At 35.2% G+C, this 17,500-nt stretch overlaps 1 protein-coding gene across 5 annotated transcripts in view; it reads left to right on the forward strand.

Annotated features, from left to right (window-relative positions):
- Positions 1 to 17,500, forward strand: part of FOXP2 (forkhead box P2) — a 344,924-nt gene that overhangs the window by 280,884 nt on the left and 46,540 nt on the right. For all 5 annotated transcript variants that reach the window (XM_018080571.1, XM_018080573.1, XM_008932480.2 and 2 more), the window contains 6 exons: positions 3,984 to 4,121; positions 5,299 to 5,496; positions 6,070 to 6,072; positions 6,975 to 7,140; positions 13,042 to 13,255; positions 14,839 to 14,943. In XM_018080571.1, coding sequence (XP_017936060.1) covers positions 3,984 to 4,121; positions 5,299 to 5,496; positions 6,070 to 6,072; positions 6,975 to 7,140; positions 13,042 to 13,255; positions 14,839 to 14,943 — 824 coding nt within the window. The remainder of the gene's footprint in view (positions 1 to 3,983; positions 4,122 to 5,298; positions 5,497 to 6,069; positions 6,073 to 6,974; positions 7,141 to 13,041; positions 13,256 to 14,838; positions 14,944 to 17,500) is intronic.

Here is a 17,500-nt window from a genome sequence, read left to right on the forward strand (position 1 = left end):
CTAACTTTCAAAAGAAAAGGAACTTGGAATAAAAATAATGTGTCTTCACTGGTTATATTTTTTTTAATCAAAGTCAGATTGGTCAACATTTCTTGAAAATATCTGTACAGTTTTTCAAGGCTTCTAAAAAATGCAACAGTTTAATGCAGGTGCAGGCTACCTATGCTGCCATCTATTTATGCTGTTAGGAATATGATTTTTGTAAGCAACATGCAAAAATATAAATTTGTATGATTCCTGTTAACAATTAGTTCTTAAGAACAATAAATGAGTGTTTACCTGGAAAGCGTTTTTAGAGGTAAAGCTGAGTTTTTATTGTACAACAAAAGAGTGGTGTTAAATACAAAATCTTAGTATTCACTATTTCTCTGTTAAATTTATCTGGGAGAAATCCAGATTTCTTAATCTTCAAAGAAGTTCTGTCATCATTTTTGCAGCTATGTTCTTGTATCTAATTTCCAATATCAATGTTTTCATTCTGAGTCATAGTTTTTGTTTTAATTAGTACATTCTCATGTATTAAAAAAGCAGTCTACAGTCATTCTCACCTGAAATGCTTTTTAGATGTGTTAAAAATTTGTTTGTTTACATATCTCTAATTTTATTTAATGGGATCCAAAGAAATGGTGGACAGCCTGCATCAAAAACATGAGAAACTCTTCCAAACACGATGGGCCTTCCATCTGGGTCCATCACGGAGCCAACAGATTATGTGATTTTCAGAGGCTGTCCCATCCATTGTGCTTTGTAGGGCTGCTGTAGCAGTCATCTTTATGGCAGAGTTGGGAGTTCAATTTCTTTGAGAATGCCTTGTAACAAATGGGTTGCAGTCATAAATCACATTCACTTTGTCACTTTGGTTTTTCATGAGAGCTTTGACCAAGAATTTTTTGAGAGTTTGTGGCCCACTCGAAGGAAGGACCATATCTTTTCACTGGGTTGCTCTACCTGAACTAATTTCCAATACATTGAGAGATTTATATGAAAAAGAGTCAGAGATTGCCTCTCTACTACATTTTTGTAAAATCAGATTGGAAATCTTCAAAACCGCAGACATTAAACAAAGGAAATATACCTAGTGCACATAATTGGCCATAAAATAGCAGGTTTGGGATAATCTTCCAAACCAGATAGCACAGTAGCACTATGCCAGTAAGTAAAGTACAGTCTGGTGTATCACTGAAGGCTGTGAAATGTACCAATTTATATTATCCAGTGACAATTAGAGAAATATCTTTGCTTAATATGTTTTACTAATGTGAAATTCATGCAGTTTTCAAAATGTCTTGTCCTTTATCTGTTGGAAAGAATATATGTATCAGATATGATACACACATATGGATCATCAGATAAAATTCTTTTAAAGGCAATATTATCTATATAAATCTGTATTTTTACTAATGATCTTGGCTGCCAGACTTTTTCATTCTTCTGTCTGTCATCCTGAAAAGCAAGTATATTAGGTTCTCTACTTTAGCTTATTCACCTTAAAAGTGACTGTTGAAAATTACAAGAAAAACAAATTTTGAGAGAAAAGCTGTTAGAGTGTACTGCAAAGCAGGCATCTCCAAGAGTAAGAGCACGTACAGTCAGGGAGATTCAGAGCAGATACTACAAAAGCTAGCAAAAATATGCCTGAAGAAGGGGAATCTGTATTTCAGACTGAGGAATAGAGGACTCTTGTGGCAACACGAGTCTTGCTAAGCATCTTACTGGCTAGATTATTTAGCACAGACTATGAACAAATCAGAGCCACTTACAAAGTTGATTTCCACTCTCTTTAGATCAAAACTTTTACTTGTGTGTTTGAAAATACACAAGCCAGGAAAGACAGAGGGAATGTAAAGGTAAGAGAAGTGGTGTACAACACCCTCACATTTTGTTATATTTTATAGTAGTAAGCATGTAAGTGTTAGAAAAAATTCTTGCAGGGTTTAGAGGTTAAAGGTAATGGTTTAATTGGGAAAGTGTCTCTCTGCCTTCTCATATCTGTGTGACGTGGAAGTTGAGTAGCATCACTGAGGTGAAATTGTTACAAGAAGGCAAGTTCAGGTCTCACATAAACAAAGGAAATTTTGGTCACTTCAGAGGAAATTGAATACTGACTCCGGTTAATGAATTTTACTCTCTGCTCTTGCATCCCAAAGTTGTAAAAACCTGTTTGTCTTGCCTGTGGGAATAACTAAACTTAAAATAAAACATTATTGTATAGAAAAGTGGTGTTTCCAATGCTACAAAACCTTTAGGTATCATAAAGTGTAATAACCAGCATTAACCATCTGAAAGTTAGGTGTTTACTCAAGTGAATCTGCACTCAATGGAGAGAGACAGGTGAACCAAGAGTGGGGTTAGTTCCATACTAAAATAGATGCCTAAACTAAATCAGATAAACTTGGCTCAGGATTTCTTTATTCTGTTGACTATGGAAGGAGTACAGTGATAGCTGAGCTTAAATTCCTTCCCACAAGCGTCTGATTCTGAATGGAAGTCCGGTTTGTCTTCTCCACTTGTATTTTAGAGTAAGACCTTCAGAATTTTTATTCTTAAAATTCACTTGTTGTTTGCAGAAGTTTATCAGACTTTTTAGTAATGACTGGTACGTTTACTTTGTCTCTTCATTAATCAGTGTTTTAAAACCATCGTTTATGCTGTAATGAATCATGTGGAAAGTGGTATTCAGTGTAATATTAGATGAAGTAATTTCTTTTAAAAGTAAACTTCAGCAGATTTGTATTTCTTTTTTCTTCTAAGTGTTACATTTATACAAAGTCTTTCAGAGTATATTCAAGTAATAGAAACATTAGAAGAGTTTTTCCTCTTAAGATTGGCTCATGTTTTAATTTATTAACAATAATATTATTTTTGCTGATTTACAGAAGACTGGAATGTCCCACAACGTCTCACAAAGCAGTATTTATATTCTAGCTTGCTATTATATACAGAAAAAAAATTTGAATTTTCCTAGACAAGCAAGTGACTGCTTTTTCACGAGTGGAAAACCTGGCCTGCTGACAGCTGTTTGACTGTATCCTTGTTAGCTGGAGCGATGGTCTCACACTGTGTGTCTGCCACAACCGCTCGACACACACTTTAGGCTCTTCCACAGGGCTTTTCTCTTACATACAGAACCACACATACTTGCTGCGTCTTTCCAGCTCTCACATATATTCCAGAGAACATGTGTGTATGTGGATGTTTATGCATATGCAGACACTTGATCTCAGTGTGTAACAAGTGGAAAATAAAACCATGTCCAAAACAGCATCTACACAAAAATGCATTCTTGAGTTTAGGGAACAAGCTAATTATCTCATGCCAAGGCTTCCTAAGTTTCAGTGTTCAGTTAGGAGTGACTGAGAACCCAGTTCTCTCTGCAGAGACTGGGTGACTGAAGTGGCAGCCTTTGCTCTGTACTCCAATATGTCCATGACATTTTTATTCCTGTATAAGTCAGACCTCCTTAAAAGACTAGCTGAACAAGAAGGTTTTTCTTCTACTGAAGAACTGTATTATGCAAAAATTTTATTTAGGCTAAGTGTCTTTATTGTGGAAAACATTTACTGCTTTAAGATACTTATTTTGTTGTCTGTTTTAATCATATCCTTTGAAACAGGCTCAATAGATTTTTGTATTTGTAATATTATGACATTTGATAAGATGATTGATTATGAAGTGTTGAGAGGTCTGCCATGTGATCATTTATTTTTAAATACACATTTGTACTAGCCAATGCTTAAATTTCTTGCAGGAATACATGAGAGATGAAAAACATAAAGCTTGATCAAATCTGATGCTTCTGGAAATAGAATGCCACAGTACTGTGGCCTAAAAATAACAGATTCTGACTGAAACTGGAACTTTGCAGTGATAAATACTATGTAAAAGTTATGGTCCATCTTTGGTACAAAATAAAAAAGATCTACAACTGTGGTGTAGGCAAAGTAAAATGTGTTTGACGATGACATCTTTCTTTCCCTGTGCAGGTGCCTGTGTCAGTGGCCATGATGACTCCCCAGGTGATCACCCCTCAGCAAATGCAGCAGATTCTCCAGCAGCAAGTGTTGTCTCCGCAGCAGCTTCAAGCACTTCTCCAGCAGCAGCAAGCAGTTATGTTGCAGCAGGTAATGTGGGTTACCTGCTTTGGACTGTTAGCACAGGGCATTCACACAAATGTCAGCCAGATTTTATGGGTCTTACTTTGTAATATTTCATTGTTCATTATACCAAAAAAGAATGAAAATAAATGCAAAACTTCTCAGTCTTTAAATTTCTTCTTTCAATTGCATAAGTGTGAAATTGTATTTTGAAATATTAAATATTATATTAAAAGCAGCAGCAGCAGTGGCAGATGCATTAAAAATACTAAACAAATTGATATTCAAATTTTCAAGTGCTTAGGCACATTTTAATTGTAGACCTGCCAAAGGAAGTGAAAATAGAGTTGCAGATAATTGTTGCTTTAAAATTCATAACACTGTAGTGCTCCCTTTAGTCACATAAATGGATGCGGTTATGAAATTTGAACATAACAACTTGTTCATCAGGGGAAACATTTTTTTATTTTAATTTTTTTCATACAAAAAAATGGTACCAGATAAGGCTCAAAAGAGGAAGGAGGTTGCTGTTTCCTTAGTACAAAATCTGTCAGTTAGGTGAAAAATGCATGAACTTGTTATTCATACAGTAATGATAGTGTCAATGATCATGCCTTGGTGTAACGCAGGGTGAATTTTTGGGTGCATGCTTAATTGTCATACAGAAAATTATGTGTCTGTTTGTCATAGTCATAACTCAATCACTGAACTGTATGTTTAAACATTTTAATATCCAGTACCATGATCATTACAGGCAATTCACCTTCAGTTGTGAATCCAGCATCCTGCTAAGCAGATTGACAGATTAATTACTTTTTTCCCCTCAGAAGCAGACAGTTTTGTTTGGCCTTAGTGACTTGTAGGTTTCTTGCAAGTGGATGAGTGCAGCTTCTGATGTGTTACATAGGACATGTGAGGAACTTAGGTATAGTTATTTGAGGAGTTAATTTGGCTCTTGCATTCCCTTTAGAATACAGATTTTCTATACCCTTCTGTTTAGGATATTTTGGAATCTGCATTGGAAAATTTCAGAACCGCCTTGGAAAAAAATGTATGTAGATCTGCCTCTTCAAATCACATTTTTTTTTGTTATGAGGTGATTCTTAATGGCTACTCTACCATATGCCAATCTAGAAGAGTTTAGGAGATTTATAATACTTGAAACTTTTGCCTTTATTTATTAAAGTCAAAATGGTTTATTCAGCAACAACTACAAGAGTTTTACAAGAAACAGCAAGAGCAGTTACATCTTCAGCTTTTGCAGCAGCAGCAGCAACAGCAGCAGCAGCAGCAACAACAGCAGCAACAACAGCAGCAGCAGCAGCAGCAGCAACAGCAACAACAGCAGCAGCAGCAGCAGCAGCAACAGCAGCAACAGCATCCAGGAAAGCAAGCAAAAGAGGTAGGAGCTAAGACCCTTGCTGATGCATACTGGTCTGAGCTGTCAGAAGCTTGGAAAAGACAAGATCAGTTTAGATCTTTTCCTTTGCAACTATCAAAGATTTGTTCTTATGTTTTTACTGGGCTTAATAGCAGGGCTAGTATAATTCTCCTGCTCCCCTTTCTGAGTCACAGGATTTGAGCAGTCTAGTGCTGCTGTCGTCTAATGTTCGCTAATGAATCCGAGTGTGCAAAGAACAAGCTGTGTGGTGGACTCCGTACTGATTATCTTGCATTTACAGGCAATCTGTGTTGGGGAAGGAGCCTTACTTTGCTCAGTGGCACAGCTCAGAGAGCATGCAAATTTAGTCCATGGCTGAAAAAGAGCGACTGAGCACAGATTTCAAAGTCACAGGCCCCTGATTAATGAACTGCTACTGTAGGTTTGAAGTGGCGAGTGGAAAGTTACAGTTTGATGTACTCATAAATCAACCTGACAAGTGGGTTTCTCAGGCCTAGCTTGCACTTGTCAGCAAACTGCATCAAATATAAACATAATACAAACAAAACACGTTGAAGTAGTTAAATTGATCAGCAGGTATCCTAGACGTTGTCTTCAAGCTGCCTATTATGCAAACGTCGAGGAAGCAGTTGTGACCTCCTGAGGCTTTGTTTCTGTTTGGATTTGTGAATAGAATTTCAGACAGCCATCAACTACAGAATAGAAATTGCTCCCTTATTTCTCCGGAGGCTCTGGGCAATCCACATGACTTGCTCCATTATGCAGTCTGTTTTCCAGTGAGTGCATCAGAAGTTTCTCTTTTCCCTAAACTAGAAAGGAAAGGTCTTCCACAGCAGCTTGTCTTTTTCTGAAGTGTGACTGCCTTCTCATACCCTCCTGAGTCTTTGTAGACTCAAGTTTGTCTTGAAATGCCTCACAAAATTGGAACCTATACTTTTGCTCCATAATAGGGCACTTCATTGCCTTGAATGCCGTGCTCCTTGTAATATATTCCAACAAGAAAAGGGAGCAAGCTAACAGGCCAGTGAAAGGAAGGCTACATCCCAGTTTACTAACAGATCACTGGAGACCATGTTCATGGGCCACTGCCAACCAAACTTAGTCAACTGGAAAAACAAGAGTGCCTTCAAATCACAGGCTGCTGTTAAAAGTTACACTTTTAGCATAGATAAATTTGTTATCATCTTCCATGAGCTGAGCTTTTTTTTTTTGTTTGAATCAGTTGTTATATACTTCTCTTGACCCTTTTCTTTAGCATGTCATTAAGTGTATGTTGCCATTTTCCCTAACACCTAATAGCTTGAATGAGTATAATAGAAAATTTCAAATGCTTTCACTGCCTGAGTATTCTACAAATAGCATTATTATTTAATAACTTAGATTAAAGAGAAAGAGGTTGATTTTATGGTTTTGGCTTTCTAGCCTTTACTATACACTTTACTTTTTCTGCTGCATTTCCTTTTTCTTTTTCTTTGTAGCAGCAGCAGCAGCAGCAGTTGGCAGCGCAGCAGCTTGTCTTCCAGCAGCAGCTCCTCCAGATGCAACAACTTCAGCAGCAGCAACATCTGCTGAACCTTCAGCGTCAGGGACTCATTTCTATCCCACCTGGCCAGTCTGCTCTTCCTGTCCAGTCTCTGCCACAAGGTATTTGAATAATATGTGATTGGAGTAATTTATAAATTCACAACTTTTTAACCATTCTATTTGCATCTGAACTTCAGAAGTTTCCTGTTATGATACTTAAACATACTTTGTAATTGAAGCTTTATGATATTACCAAATTTTCTGGAAGCTGATAAATTTTGCAGCATACTTTTATGAAGAAAAGCAGCTTTTTTAGTGTTTTTTTTTCCAGATGGAAGGTGCATATTTATTGACCTTATATGCTGAAAATAATTTCTAATAGCATCACAATTCAAGAATTGTTGCTTTTCTCTGGAATCACTGAAATGTGATTTTGTGGAATATAAGCAGATATAAAATACTTCAGACAGTGATATTAAAGCCATTTAAAAAAATCAAAGTTTTTTTCTTTTTCTTGCAAGAAGGTAAAGTGTCTGGCATTGAAAAGCACTTTGAATCTTCAATTTATGACAAGAGAATTTAGGGACAAGCCTTAGCATTCATTTTCTTTGCTATTCCTTTGTATGAAATAGGTTAAATATGACAACAAGTTTTGAAGATGGTGATTCCAATAGCAATGAACTATGACTGACAAATAACAGTAAAGACTTTCTGAAAAAAAAAAATTCCTTTTTTGCTTTGATCAGGATTTCTCAGTGCTGAAAATGAGCTCAAACTGTACTACCTGAAAGAAAATAGGGCACACACTTTTGTAAAGTAAATTAACTTGGAGATAAATACTGCTTACATTTTAAGATAAAGTCAAAGTCTTCCCATCTAATGACTCTGTCTATAACCTGCAAGGTATGTGTTTCTGTTTGTTTTACCATAGAGAGTTGAGCTAAATGCCTGTCATAAAAATTACACAATAATCTGATCTCTGGTGCCCCAGTCCTGAAATAAGCATTGTTTAGACTGTGTTCATGACAGGTAACATTATTTTTAATTGGTCTTTATGCATGTAATTAGCTCCTCCACCAGATAACTGTTTTGAAATCGAAGCTTCGGAAATAGATGAGCAAAACCAGAGTACTCAGTATGTACAAAACAAGGTATACAAAAAAACCCCAATCAGACCAAACCAAAACAAGCAAACAAAACAAAACAAAAAACCAAACCAACAAACAAAAAAACCCCCCACCAGAAAATCAGAGATTCCAAATAAATGTGTTAATTTCATACGTTGTGTTGTATGAAAAAGCTATGACACAAGCATATCCACAGTCATAAAAACCAGGATGAAAAAGAGTCCTACTACAATATTATTTTTTGTGAATAGCAGTGGGGAGATGAGTTCATTCATGAATTTGGACATGTGAGACTGGTAATGCTGGTTTCTTTTTGCACAAAGTCACACTAGACCTGAATGGAAAAAAGCAATTCCCTCCGTACAGCTTTACCTTTTGCAATCTCCTCTTGTGCCATCTGTTGCAAGAGGAATTCCTCAGGTTTTCTCTCACATTAAGCAATCCCCACAGATTTCCCTCAGCACTCCTACCCAATTGCACTGATATTCATTAGTTTAATGCAACACTCATTCATCCACTTCTAGAATAAAAACATAGAAAAAATAATAGCTTTTAAAATAGTTTTTAGAACTAGTAAACAGTTCTTTTTAGGAGCTTTCTTTTACTCAAAGAATTAAGTCCAACTGAAGTCATGACAAAAAAAGATTTATAGTAAAGAAAAAAGAAATAATGAAATATTTTACAGTTTATATAAATATGGATTGTTGTTGTTGTTAAAGTAAATTAATATATTTTTTCTTTTGCCTTGATATTTTTTAGTTATAATGAATTCCAGACAAGTATTTAATTCTTCCATTTTTAAATTAAACTTCAGAATTGAATCAAGATAATACACACTAGATGTGGTAAAAGGATGTTTTTCTCCATCTGTTGTGCTGCAAAAGATAAAATATGTTACATAGAAAGATTTATGTATGTGTAACAAATATTTTTATATGCATCCATTCAGATTGCTGAGTTATGTGGATGACTAGAACACTGAAAGTAATACACAAGGATTCAAGTTTATAAGTTATTGGTCATAAACAGTCCCATAAACCACAAATTATTATGGCCAAAGAGAGTATGGGGTTTTTATTTTTTAGTGTGAAAAGGTGTAAAAAGGTGCAACCTAAAACTACGCCTGTTAGGTTTGCAGGAATAAACAGTATTTTCTTCAAGTATAGCTCCTGCCTTTAAAGAACAGGAATGTTTACCATGTTTTCTTGTTGGCCAAGTATCGCAAATAAGATGCAATAGGTGTTTTAGCATCTATTTTGTGACAAGGTCTTCACTATGCAGTATCCAAAAGCAGTGGCTTGCTTTGAGTTACTTACATGTATTGCTGTACTGATGCTAGTTAAATGCAAAGAATTTTAAATCACAGCAATGAAAAACCCCAAACAAACCAACCAAACAAAAAGCCCCCAGACCCCAAGTTTTGACTGGTCCATGTTGGGAAATGAAAAACAATTGCATGGATGGCTTTTATAAGTGATAGATTTATTAAGCATTTATTCAAACATAAAAATAGAGTAGGTAGAGGTGAAAAGAGTTATGAAACTAACCTCAAAATTACCAAATTCTTATTATTTGTAAATTTTGTAGCAAATCAGTATTTGCCCTTTTCATTATAGTCCCTAACTTTTATTCCACTCTAGGTCCTCTTTTTGATCCTTTCCTCTGTAATGTAGTGTGATATTTTAAAGGTTGTCATAACCTATGAAACTTTAAAATTTACCCTACTTTTACATCCAGACTGAAATATCTGTCAGCCATTTTATAGGTAAAATGTACAAGTCTCTTGTAAAAAGAGACTTGGACTTTCTTAGACATAGAAACCACAAAATTGCCATAATTTACCATTAATTACAATCCGTTTATTAACTTTATATGTTTTAAATGCCTGCCCTTAATCCTTTTATCCTAAAAGGCAGCCTTTCAGGGTGCTCTGAAGAAGTGATAAAATTAACCAGCCTGAGCCTAGAGAGAAATTTCTTTCTGATAAAAAAAAAAAATATCATGGGGAGCTAGGCAGCCTGGAGACACAGCTCCATCCATAGCTTCCTGCAGTGGAAGGGGCTGCCCAACAGGTGCCCAGAGGGGCAGGAGACCCCTGCCCATGGGACAGGCCATTGCCCCAGCTGCCTCTGGCCCTCCTACATTCACCCAGCTTATGGGGCGACTCTTTCTCAGCTCTCCCAGGACCCCAGGTTTTACAATCTTCAGTGAAATTTCTCTCTGTTGTATCTGCAAGACACAATATGTTTGCCCTCTGATTATCCAAACAGGTGGGTTTATTCTTGGTTTTAATTTTTTTTCAGTTCAAAATTAGTTTATTTTGTTCAACAGCAGGAGGAAAGGAAGACTTTGAAGTAAATAATGTACTGTGTATATCATGCCACCTAAATGAATACATTACTTTTCATTTTGATTTTTGATTACATTTGCAGGTAACTGTTATTTACTATACTAAAATGGTTTATTTGCAGTGTTACTGGAACATACCTCATGAACTCAACAGTAATTTCTTACCTTCATTAAACAATTACAACTAGTATTACCATCAATCCCGTTACCCATCTCTCAAATGCAGTAAATTAAAGCCTGGTTTCTTTGCTTGATTCCTTAAAACCTAACTTTTCACTATACGAATATGTTATGAACTCCAGGTTTAGGACTTACATTCCAATCAACTCTTTTTTGCTTTGCCGTTAGCAGAGTTTGCCAATGGTCGGTATCTAAGGTATTGAAACCTGACACAAAGCAGTAGTCTAAAAATGAGCTGCTTTCACATTAAAAAAAAAAAAATTAATCCCCTCCAACCACTTTGTTTCCACACTACCTCTAGAAATTATTTCTGTAAATAACTACTAGTCTATTTTTTTACAGCTTTCTATACTTCATGGTGACATAGCTACTAAGTATTACTGTGCTTTTTCATAGTTTTTTTTTAATCTGTTTTAGTAGTCTGAGTTCATATGTTCTCAAAATAAAACATTATCTAATAAAAAGATTTGCCAAACAGTGAAAACCAGTCTTTACGTCTGTCTACTATATCTTGTTTACCAAACAAAAATATACTCAGGGAGTAGTTTGAATGAATATATACTTTCTAGTACTTTTCAGAACCAGAAATTTGAGCTCTTTTGTAAAATAAATAGAGCACAATTTTGATTCAGACTGCATCTGCATTTTGAATGTTTTGCATTCCACCAGATCTAGATATGATGAGCATGTCTTACCTAATTTGAGTTGAGATGAGATACAGAAGACAGTATTAGATTTTAAGATACCTCTTGACCAAACTCTGTCAGGCTGAAAAACCTGGCTCTGAAATCAGATCTTTCCCAAGAAGCTCTCTGAGCTTCACATTCTTTTTTGCATTTAATTTACTATTCTTCAAAAGAGAGATGTCAAACTTACAAAGTCTGGCAGTGACATAAGGTGTATATATTTCTGATGAACTCTTCATCTTTCAAAATCTGAATTTCCTATCTTAGCTGCATGTTTGTGGCAAGATAAGAGAATGCTCACAGCCCTTCTCTTGCCTGTGTTTTGGGAGTCTTTACTTGAAGCAGAAACATATTGTACTGGAGGTTTCCATGACTGCATGAAAACTCGAGCCAGACAGCCCTAACACATATGTATGAATACTTTCAACAAGACATTGCTGTTTGTGGCCTAGGATGAATCCTGGAAACTACAAGTTTCCAGGCTGAAAGTGAAGTAGAGAGCAAGTTTAAGCTCTGTCTGCATAGATCTGGTGGCTAGACTCCAGAATAGTACTGTGCATATAGCAGAGAAGTTTGAGGAGCTCTTCAAATTTTGTGTGGCTGCCTGTCACCCCAGAAGACTGGCAAGACAGTCTCCTTTCTCCTATCCAAACCCTCTGATTTGTTTTCTACAGTAGGGCTGGATAAAGAAATATAGTGGAGAAATTTGATGGTCTACACTACATGTAATTTCACTCCCTGTGTTGAGAGACTTGTAAATGGGCCAATTTCGCTAATAACTCCAAGGTCGTGAGTTTGATTCCTGTATAGGCCGTGCACTTAAGAATTGGACTCAGTGATTCTTGTGGGTCCCTTCCAACTCAGAATATTCTGTAAAATCTGTGAAATCCAAGTGCTGCTAGTTTTCTAGTTGGCTGGTACTGAAAAACTCAAGTCGTCACAAGTATGTAGCTCAGCACTGTAGTTTTTGTTGGTTTTGTTCTTCTAAACATTGTCTTTGGGTTTGCCTCTTAGGACGTATTTTTAAATGGAATATTTTTTGTAAATATTACAAAGAATTAGTGAATACATGACTGTCATTAATTAAGGTCAGATACATTCTGATAAAATGTTAAACCTGTTTTGATCTCATAGATTATTTAATTTTTCTCTTCTGATTTTTCTCCCTCCAGTCTTCTTCCCCTTTATCCATCTCTTGTTAAGTGTTTAAGAGATTAGCAGTGTTTGAATGCTTGGTGTAATATGTTTTTCTGTTTTCCGTTATATGTTTGATTAAGAAGAATTATGAAACCTAAGTTAACTGTAGATGTATTGAGTTATGTTTGCATGTCAAGAAATTGAGTAAGCAGACAACAAAAATCTTGTTTGAAGTAAATTTAGGGTTGGGGTTTTTTTTAAGAGGTAGTTGCAAGTTCTTTGCAACTTTCACTCTTTGATCCTTGAGCTATGTTTTCAGAAGTGTAAAATTGATGATTTTTAATTGACTGTTTACAACACAAGACAGGATAGTTAGATTACCTGAATTCTAACTGAAGACAAATTTATGTTTTACTACATGTCGATTGTGCTGGAAAAACAGGATCAGCTTTATTGTTGGCATTAATCCATTAATAACACTGAGCTCATTATATGAAACTCTTTACTTTGTTATATTAGTGGGGCTCTCTTTCATTTTATAGCTGGCTTAAGTCCTGCTGAGATTCAGCAGTTATGGAAAGAAGTGACTGGAGTTCACAGTATGGAAGACAATGGCATTAAACACGGAGGGCTAGACCTCACTACTAACAATTCCTCCTCTACTACCTCCTCCACCACTTCCAAAGCATCACCACCAATAACTCATCATTCCATAGTGAATGGACAGTCTTCAGTTCTAAATGCAAGGCGAGACAGGTAATTCTGATGAGATTTCAACTGTGCTTCTCATTTGACATAAAGCTGTTGTATAACATCATAAGTCACATTATTTCCAATCACAAGACAACACTTAATACAGGTTACTTAAGAGACCGTGTAGACCTGATTTTTCAGAATTGTTTATCAATATGGCATAATTTTCAATAACAATATCTAATTGTGCAGACACAACAAAATTACCCACCTGTGGTTTTACAGCACCTGAACTTAAATCACAGAATCAAGTGGACTGGTGCTGAGTTGTAAATGCACATTTGCGGGCACAATTTTGTAAGGTGCATAGTTTCATTCATATTTGAGTTAACACACCTAGCAGTCAGGCCCTTACTGTTGAATCACACTCCTGGTTTCATTGAAAATGTACATCTATATGAGTTTTCAAGGTAGTAATTCAGTGCAAAGATTCTATGTTAAAAGTGCTTCAAAATGGCATATTAAAGAAGTTCTCGTTTGGTGCTTGTGAAAAGAACTACTGCTTTTTCCTTCTTTTGTGCATGACAGTAACACAGTTGACATATTTCATACAAATTTTCTGTGGTGTTAGTGTGGAATTCCACTATATGGATAAAGTTAAAATCATTTTTCAGACATATTGACAGATATTCTTCATTGTTCCTTAATTTCATGTAATGGATTAAATGCATACAAGAGTACATAGTATCGGTAGCACTTATCAGTGAATATATTAGTGTAGTCAGATGTAGATGATCTTAATATAAGACGAAATTTAATTTGTATAAGCACTAAATTTTTTCAAATAAATATTCCATTTAATTATTTTAATATTTAAATTATGAGACTATGATTTAAATGTCTCTTGTCCTCATGTGACTGTGAGAACATTTTTCCATCATTATTTTGTATTAATTAAAAATCTGAATGCATTTATAGTAGTACTTTTAGTTAGTAGTACTTCTGTGGTTATATCTCACAGAATGTTTCTTTGCTTCAGGATGTGTAGCTGACGCCCACATATGCAGAACAATTCCCTGAATTTCTTTGATAACTTATCATGGATGAAACTATTGCAGAGGTTCCAAAAAAAGACACAGAATACAACTAGGGATTTTTATGAAGCCAAATAGCTAATGGAAGCAATGTTTGTGAACAAAAATATTTATTAATGGAATCAACTTTATTTTTATACACATTTAAGTAGAATATTCAAATATTTTTTGAACATTCACAATATTCATAAATTCTGACTGTCGGTCTTCAGTATTTCTTCTCAGAATTGATCACTTGTGAGTGTATTTTTTATTTATAGGTAAATGTTACACCAAGGTCATATGGCATAATTAGCATATGGTATTATACAGTCATCTTGTTTTTTCGTCCTTTATTAACAGTCATCTTTGGCTCTATTTCTTCTCTAATTGGAACATCATCCAGCCTTGGCAGTTGAACTATTCAATAGAACGATTAAATTTTTCTGACTGCTCTGAGCTAAATTGACCTGTTTTGACCTGTTTGTCACTGATCGTAACCTGACAGGCGCTAGCAGCCTCCAACGATTATGGCTTTTGAGATGAATCTGATGCCTTATTCTTTTGCTACAGCTCGTCACATGAGGAGACTGGGGCCTCACATACTCTCTATGGTCATGGAGTTTGCAAATGGCCTGGCTGTGAAAGTGTTTGTGAAGATTTTGGACAATTTTTAAAGTAGGTGGATTTTTATTCGTTACTACAGAATTGTTTAAGGTCAGGGAGAGAGAAAGATGGCAAAGTTTTACTGTAAACCATAGCAGAGATTTTTTTTTGGTGTGTATTTCAAACAACTGAATAATCAAGACTATTGGCAGAGGGTCAAATTGTTATCCTTTCTTTCATTTTGAACACTTTTGCAGGCCTTTCAGTAGCACAGTTTTTAATCCTCTTATTATCCTTTACTGAAATGGAGCCTCTGAAAATTTGAAGAAATGCTTTAGATTTTATATTGGATAGTAGGAGTATGAAAAAGCACATCCTAAACTCTGATAGTTTGTGCAAAGTGGGAATTAATGTGTGTAGTATAAACAAAAAAGCACAAGGAACTAAGCATGACCATTTAACTCTCACTTGCTAATCTATTTTTGTTTTTATTCTTGTATGTGCGCAATATACATAGGGAAAAAACCACTATGAACAGGTGGGTTTGCACCTTTCAGGACTGAATAGTGATGTCAAAAGTTTTCATCTTTCAACGTTTGTTTTAGGCAGTTATCATCTAAATCGCAGCATTTAGAAAATAAAATACACAGCTCTTTCTTTTCATCTACAGCTTCAAACTGCAATGGGTTTCTGCATTTTTTCCCTTTTTTAATTTTAAAGTATTTACTAGTATTTCTGTGTTCATTTGAATTTTCAACAACAGCACTGATTTTCTACCCATGTACATTATGGACTGGTCTTTGTTAGAAGAGCCATACTCATTTGGCATGCAATAGATCTTAATGGAAAGCTACAGATAGGCTTATATAGATGAGTAACTTCAGGGGCTGAGACTCTTATGTTGTCATGGTGCAGCTAACAGGGTGAATGAACTGTTTCATGCTTCATCAACAATTAAGTTAATTAGCTCATTTGAAATTGCACTGCTTTGTTGCCAGGATGTTGGCAGAAACATCAGAAAGATGTGTTTACAAATGGTAAACTACAGGGTATATTACAGAAGCACCTTAACAGCAGACCATAAGCACTCAGTATAACAATAACTTTTATAATAGAATTACAGCAATACTATTTGTAAAGTATTTGCAATGCCTTCTCCATCTTTCACTTTTAAATGAAGTAACCTTTACTGACTTGCAAGTCTTAGGTAGGTATCACTCTTGATAAATTTTTGTTTATTAGTGTATTAAGTGGAATGTCAAAACAATGGCTTATTATTGGATAAAACTGTATAGGATTTGAAAGAACCTGATTTACATAAGTTTGTATTTAAAAGAAAATGAAATCTCCTAAATTCAATGCAGTGTGCTAAGTATTATTAATACTAAGAATTTAAATGCATTTAGCTAAAGCATTCTCCTTTTCAAGAAAAACTATATTTTTCTAAATACATCCATCTATGTAGGCTATAGTGATGCTAATTCTGTGGGCACACTTTGCACATCCATTATGTCAGGTCTCCTGTTATAATCCATGATCACTGAAACCATTTTGATTAAGGTAGTGTAGTGCTAGGTTTACAGATGTTCTTGCTTTCCTGAACCAAATAACCCTGGAAAATGTGAAAGTGACATATAACATTTTGATAATTCTGGTGCAGAGTCAATCAGGGTTTACAGCAGAGTCATGGCTTTTGTCCTATACACCAGCAAAAAATGTCCGAGAATATTTTGGTATTTCTTCTTTTCATTCAAGTCTGTCTTCTGTGCCATGAAAACAAATAAGATGTCATGATGCTGAATGGGTGAGTTTGTTTATGAAATAGAAGTATTCCTTCATTTTACACTAGTGTTAAGATGGAAATCAATACATAACTTTAGATTAGATTCTTTAGTACCTTTTCATGTTCACACTAATGCAAAATCCCCATTACAATTAAAAGACATTTTCTTTCAATTAAATATCAACTTTTAGTCCAAAGTTTGACCATTTTCCCAACCCATTAACTTTATAGGGGATGACAGGACTAATGGCTGTAGTTTTCAAGGCTTTGTTCTCAGTCTAATCTTTGTTGCGATGTTTCGGGTTCTCTGACTTGAAACAATATGATACCTGTGTTAAGAGAGTTAATGCAAGTATATTGTACCAAAGTGAAATATTAATAAGGTACACTACCCCAGTCTAGTAGTGTGTATTTCTGTAATATGCTTATGACAACTTTGAAGATTGCCTGGTTTATGAAGTGAACTGCAACTTCTCCTCAGAAAATGGTTTACCTAGCAGCTTGATATTAAAAAAAAAAAAAAAAAAGCTGAGCATCTGAGAAGGAGGATTAAGACAGAAAACGCCAGCTTTGCTTCACTTTACTAATAATGGAGAGGATTTAGGGTAAAGTGACAAATAACTCTCAATAAATGACTTAAAGCTACAAAAGCCATTTTCACCTTCATTTTTGTTTATCCAGTATGAATTGTTTTTAAGATAATTTGAGGACACTACAATTAGCTGTAATTCTTTTGAGGTATTCTGAATGGCTCAAGAAGTTTTACATTGAGTGCTGTGGAGTAGTTTCATATTTGGAAACATATGCATTGGTTTCAAGAAAGTACAGCTGATCTTCTTCATAGTA

Source organism: Manacus vitellinus, unplaced genomic scaffold (assembly GCF_001715985.3).
Source record: "Manacus vitellinus isolate BGI_N305 unplaced genomic scaffold, ASM171598v3 scaffold_5_pilon, whole genome shotgun sequence".
NCBI lineage: Eukaryota > Metazoa > Chordata > Aves > Passeriformes > Pipridae > Manacus > Manacus vitellinus.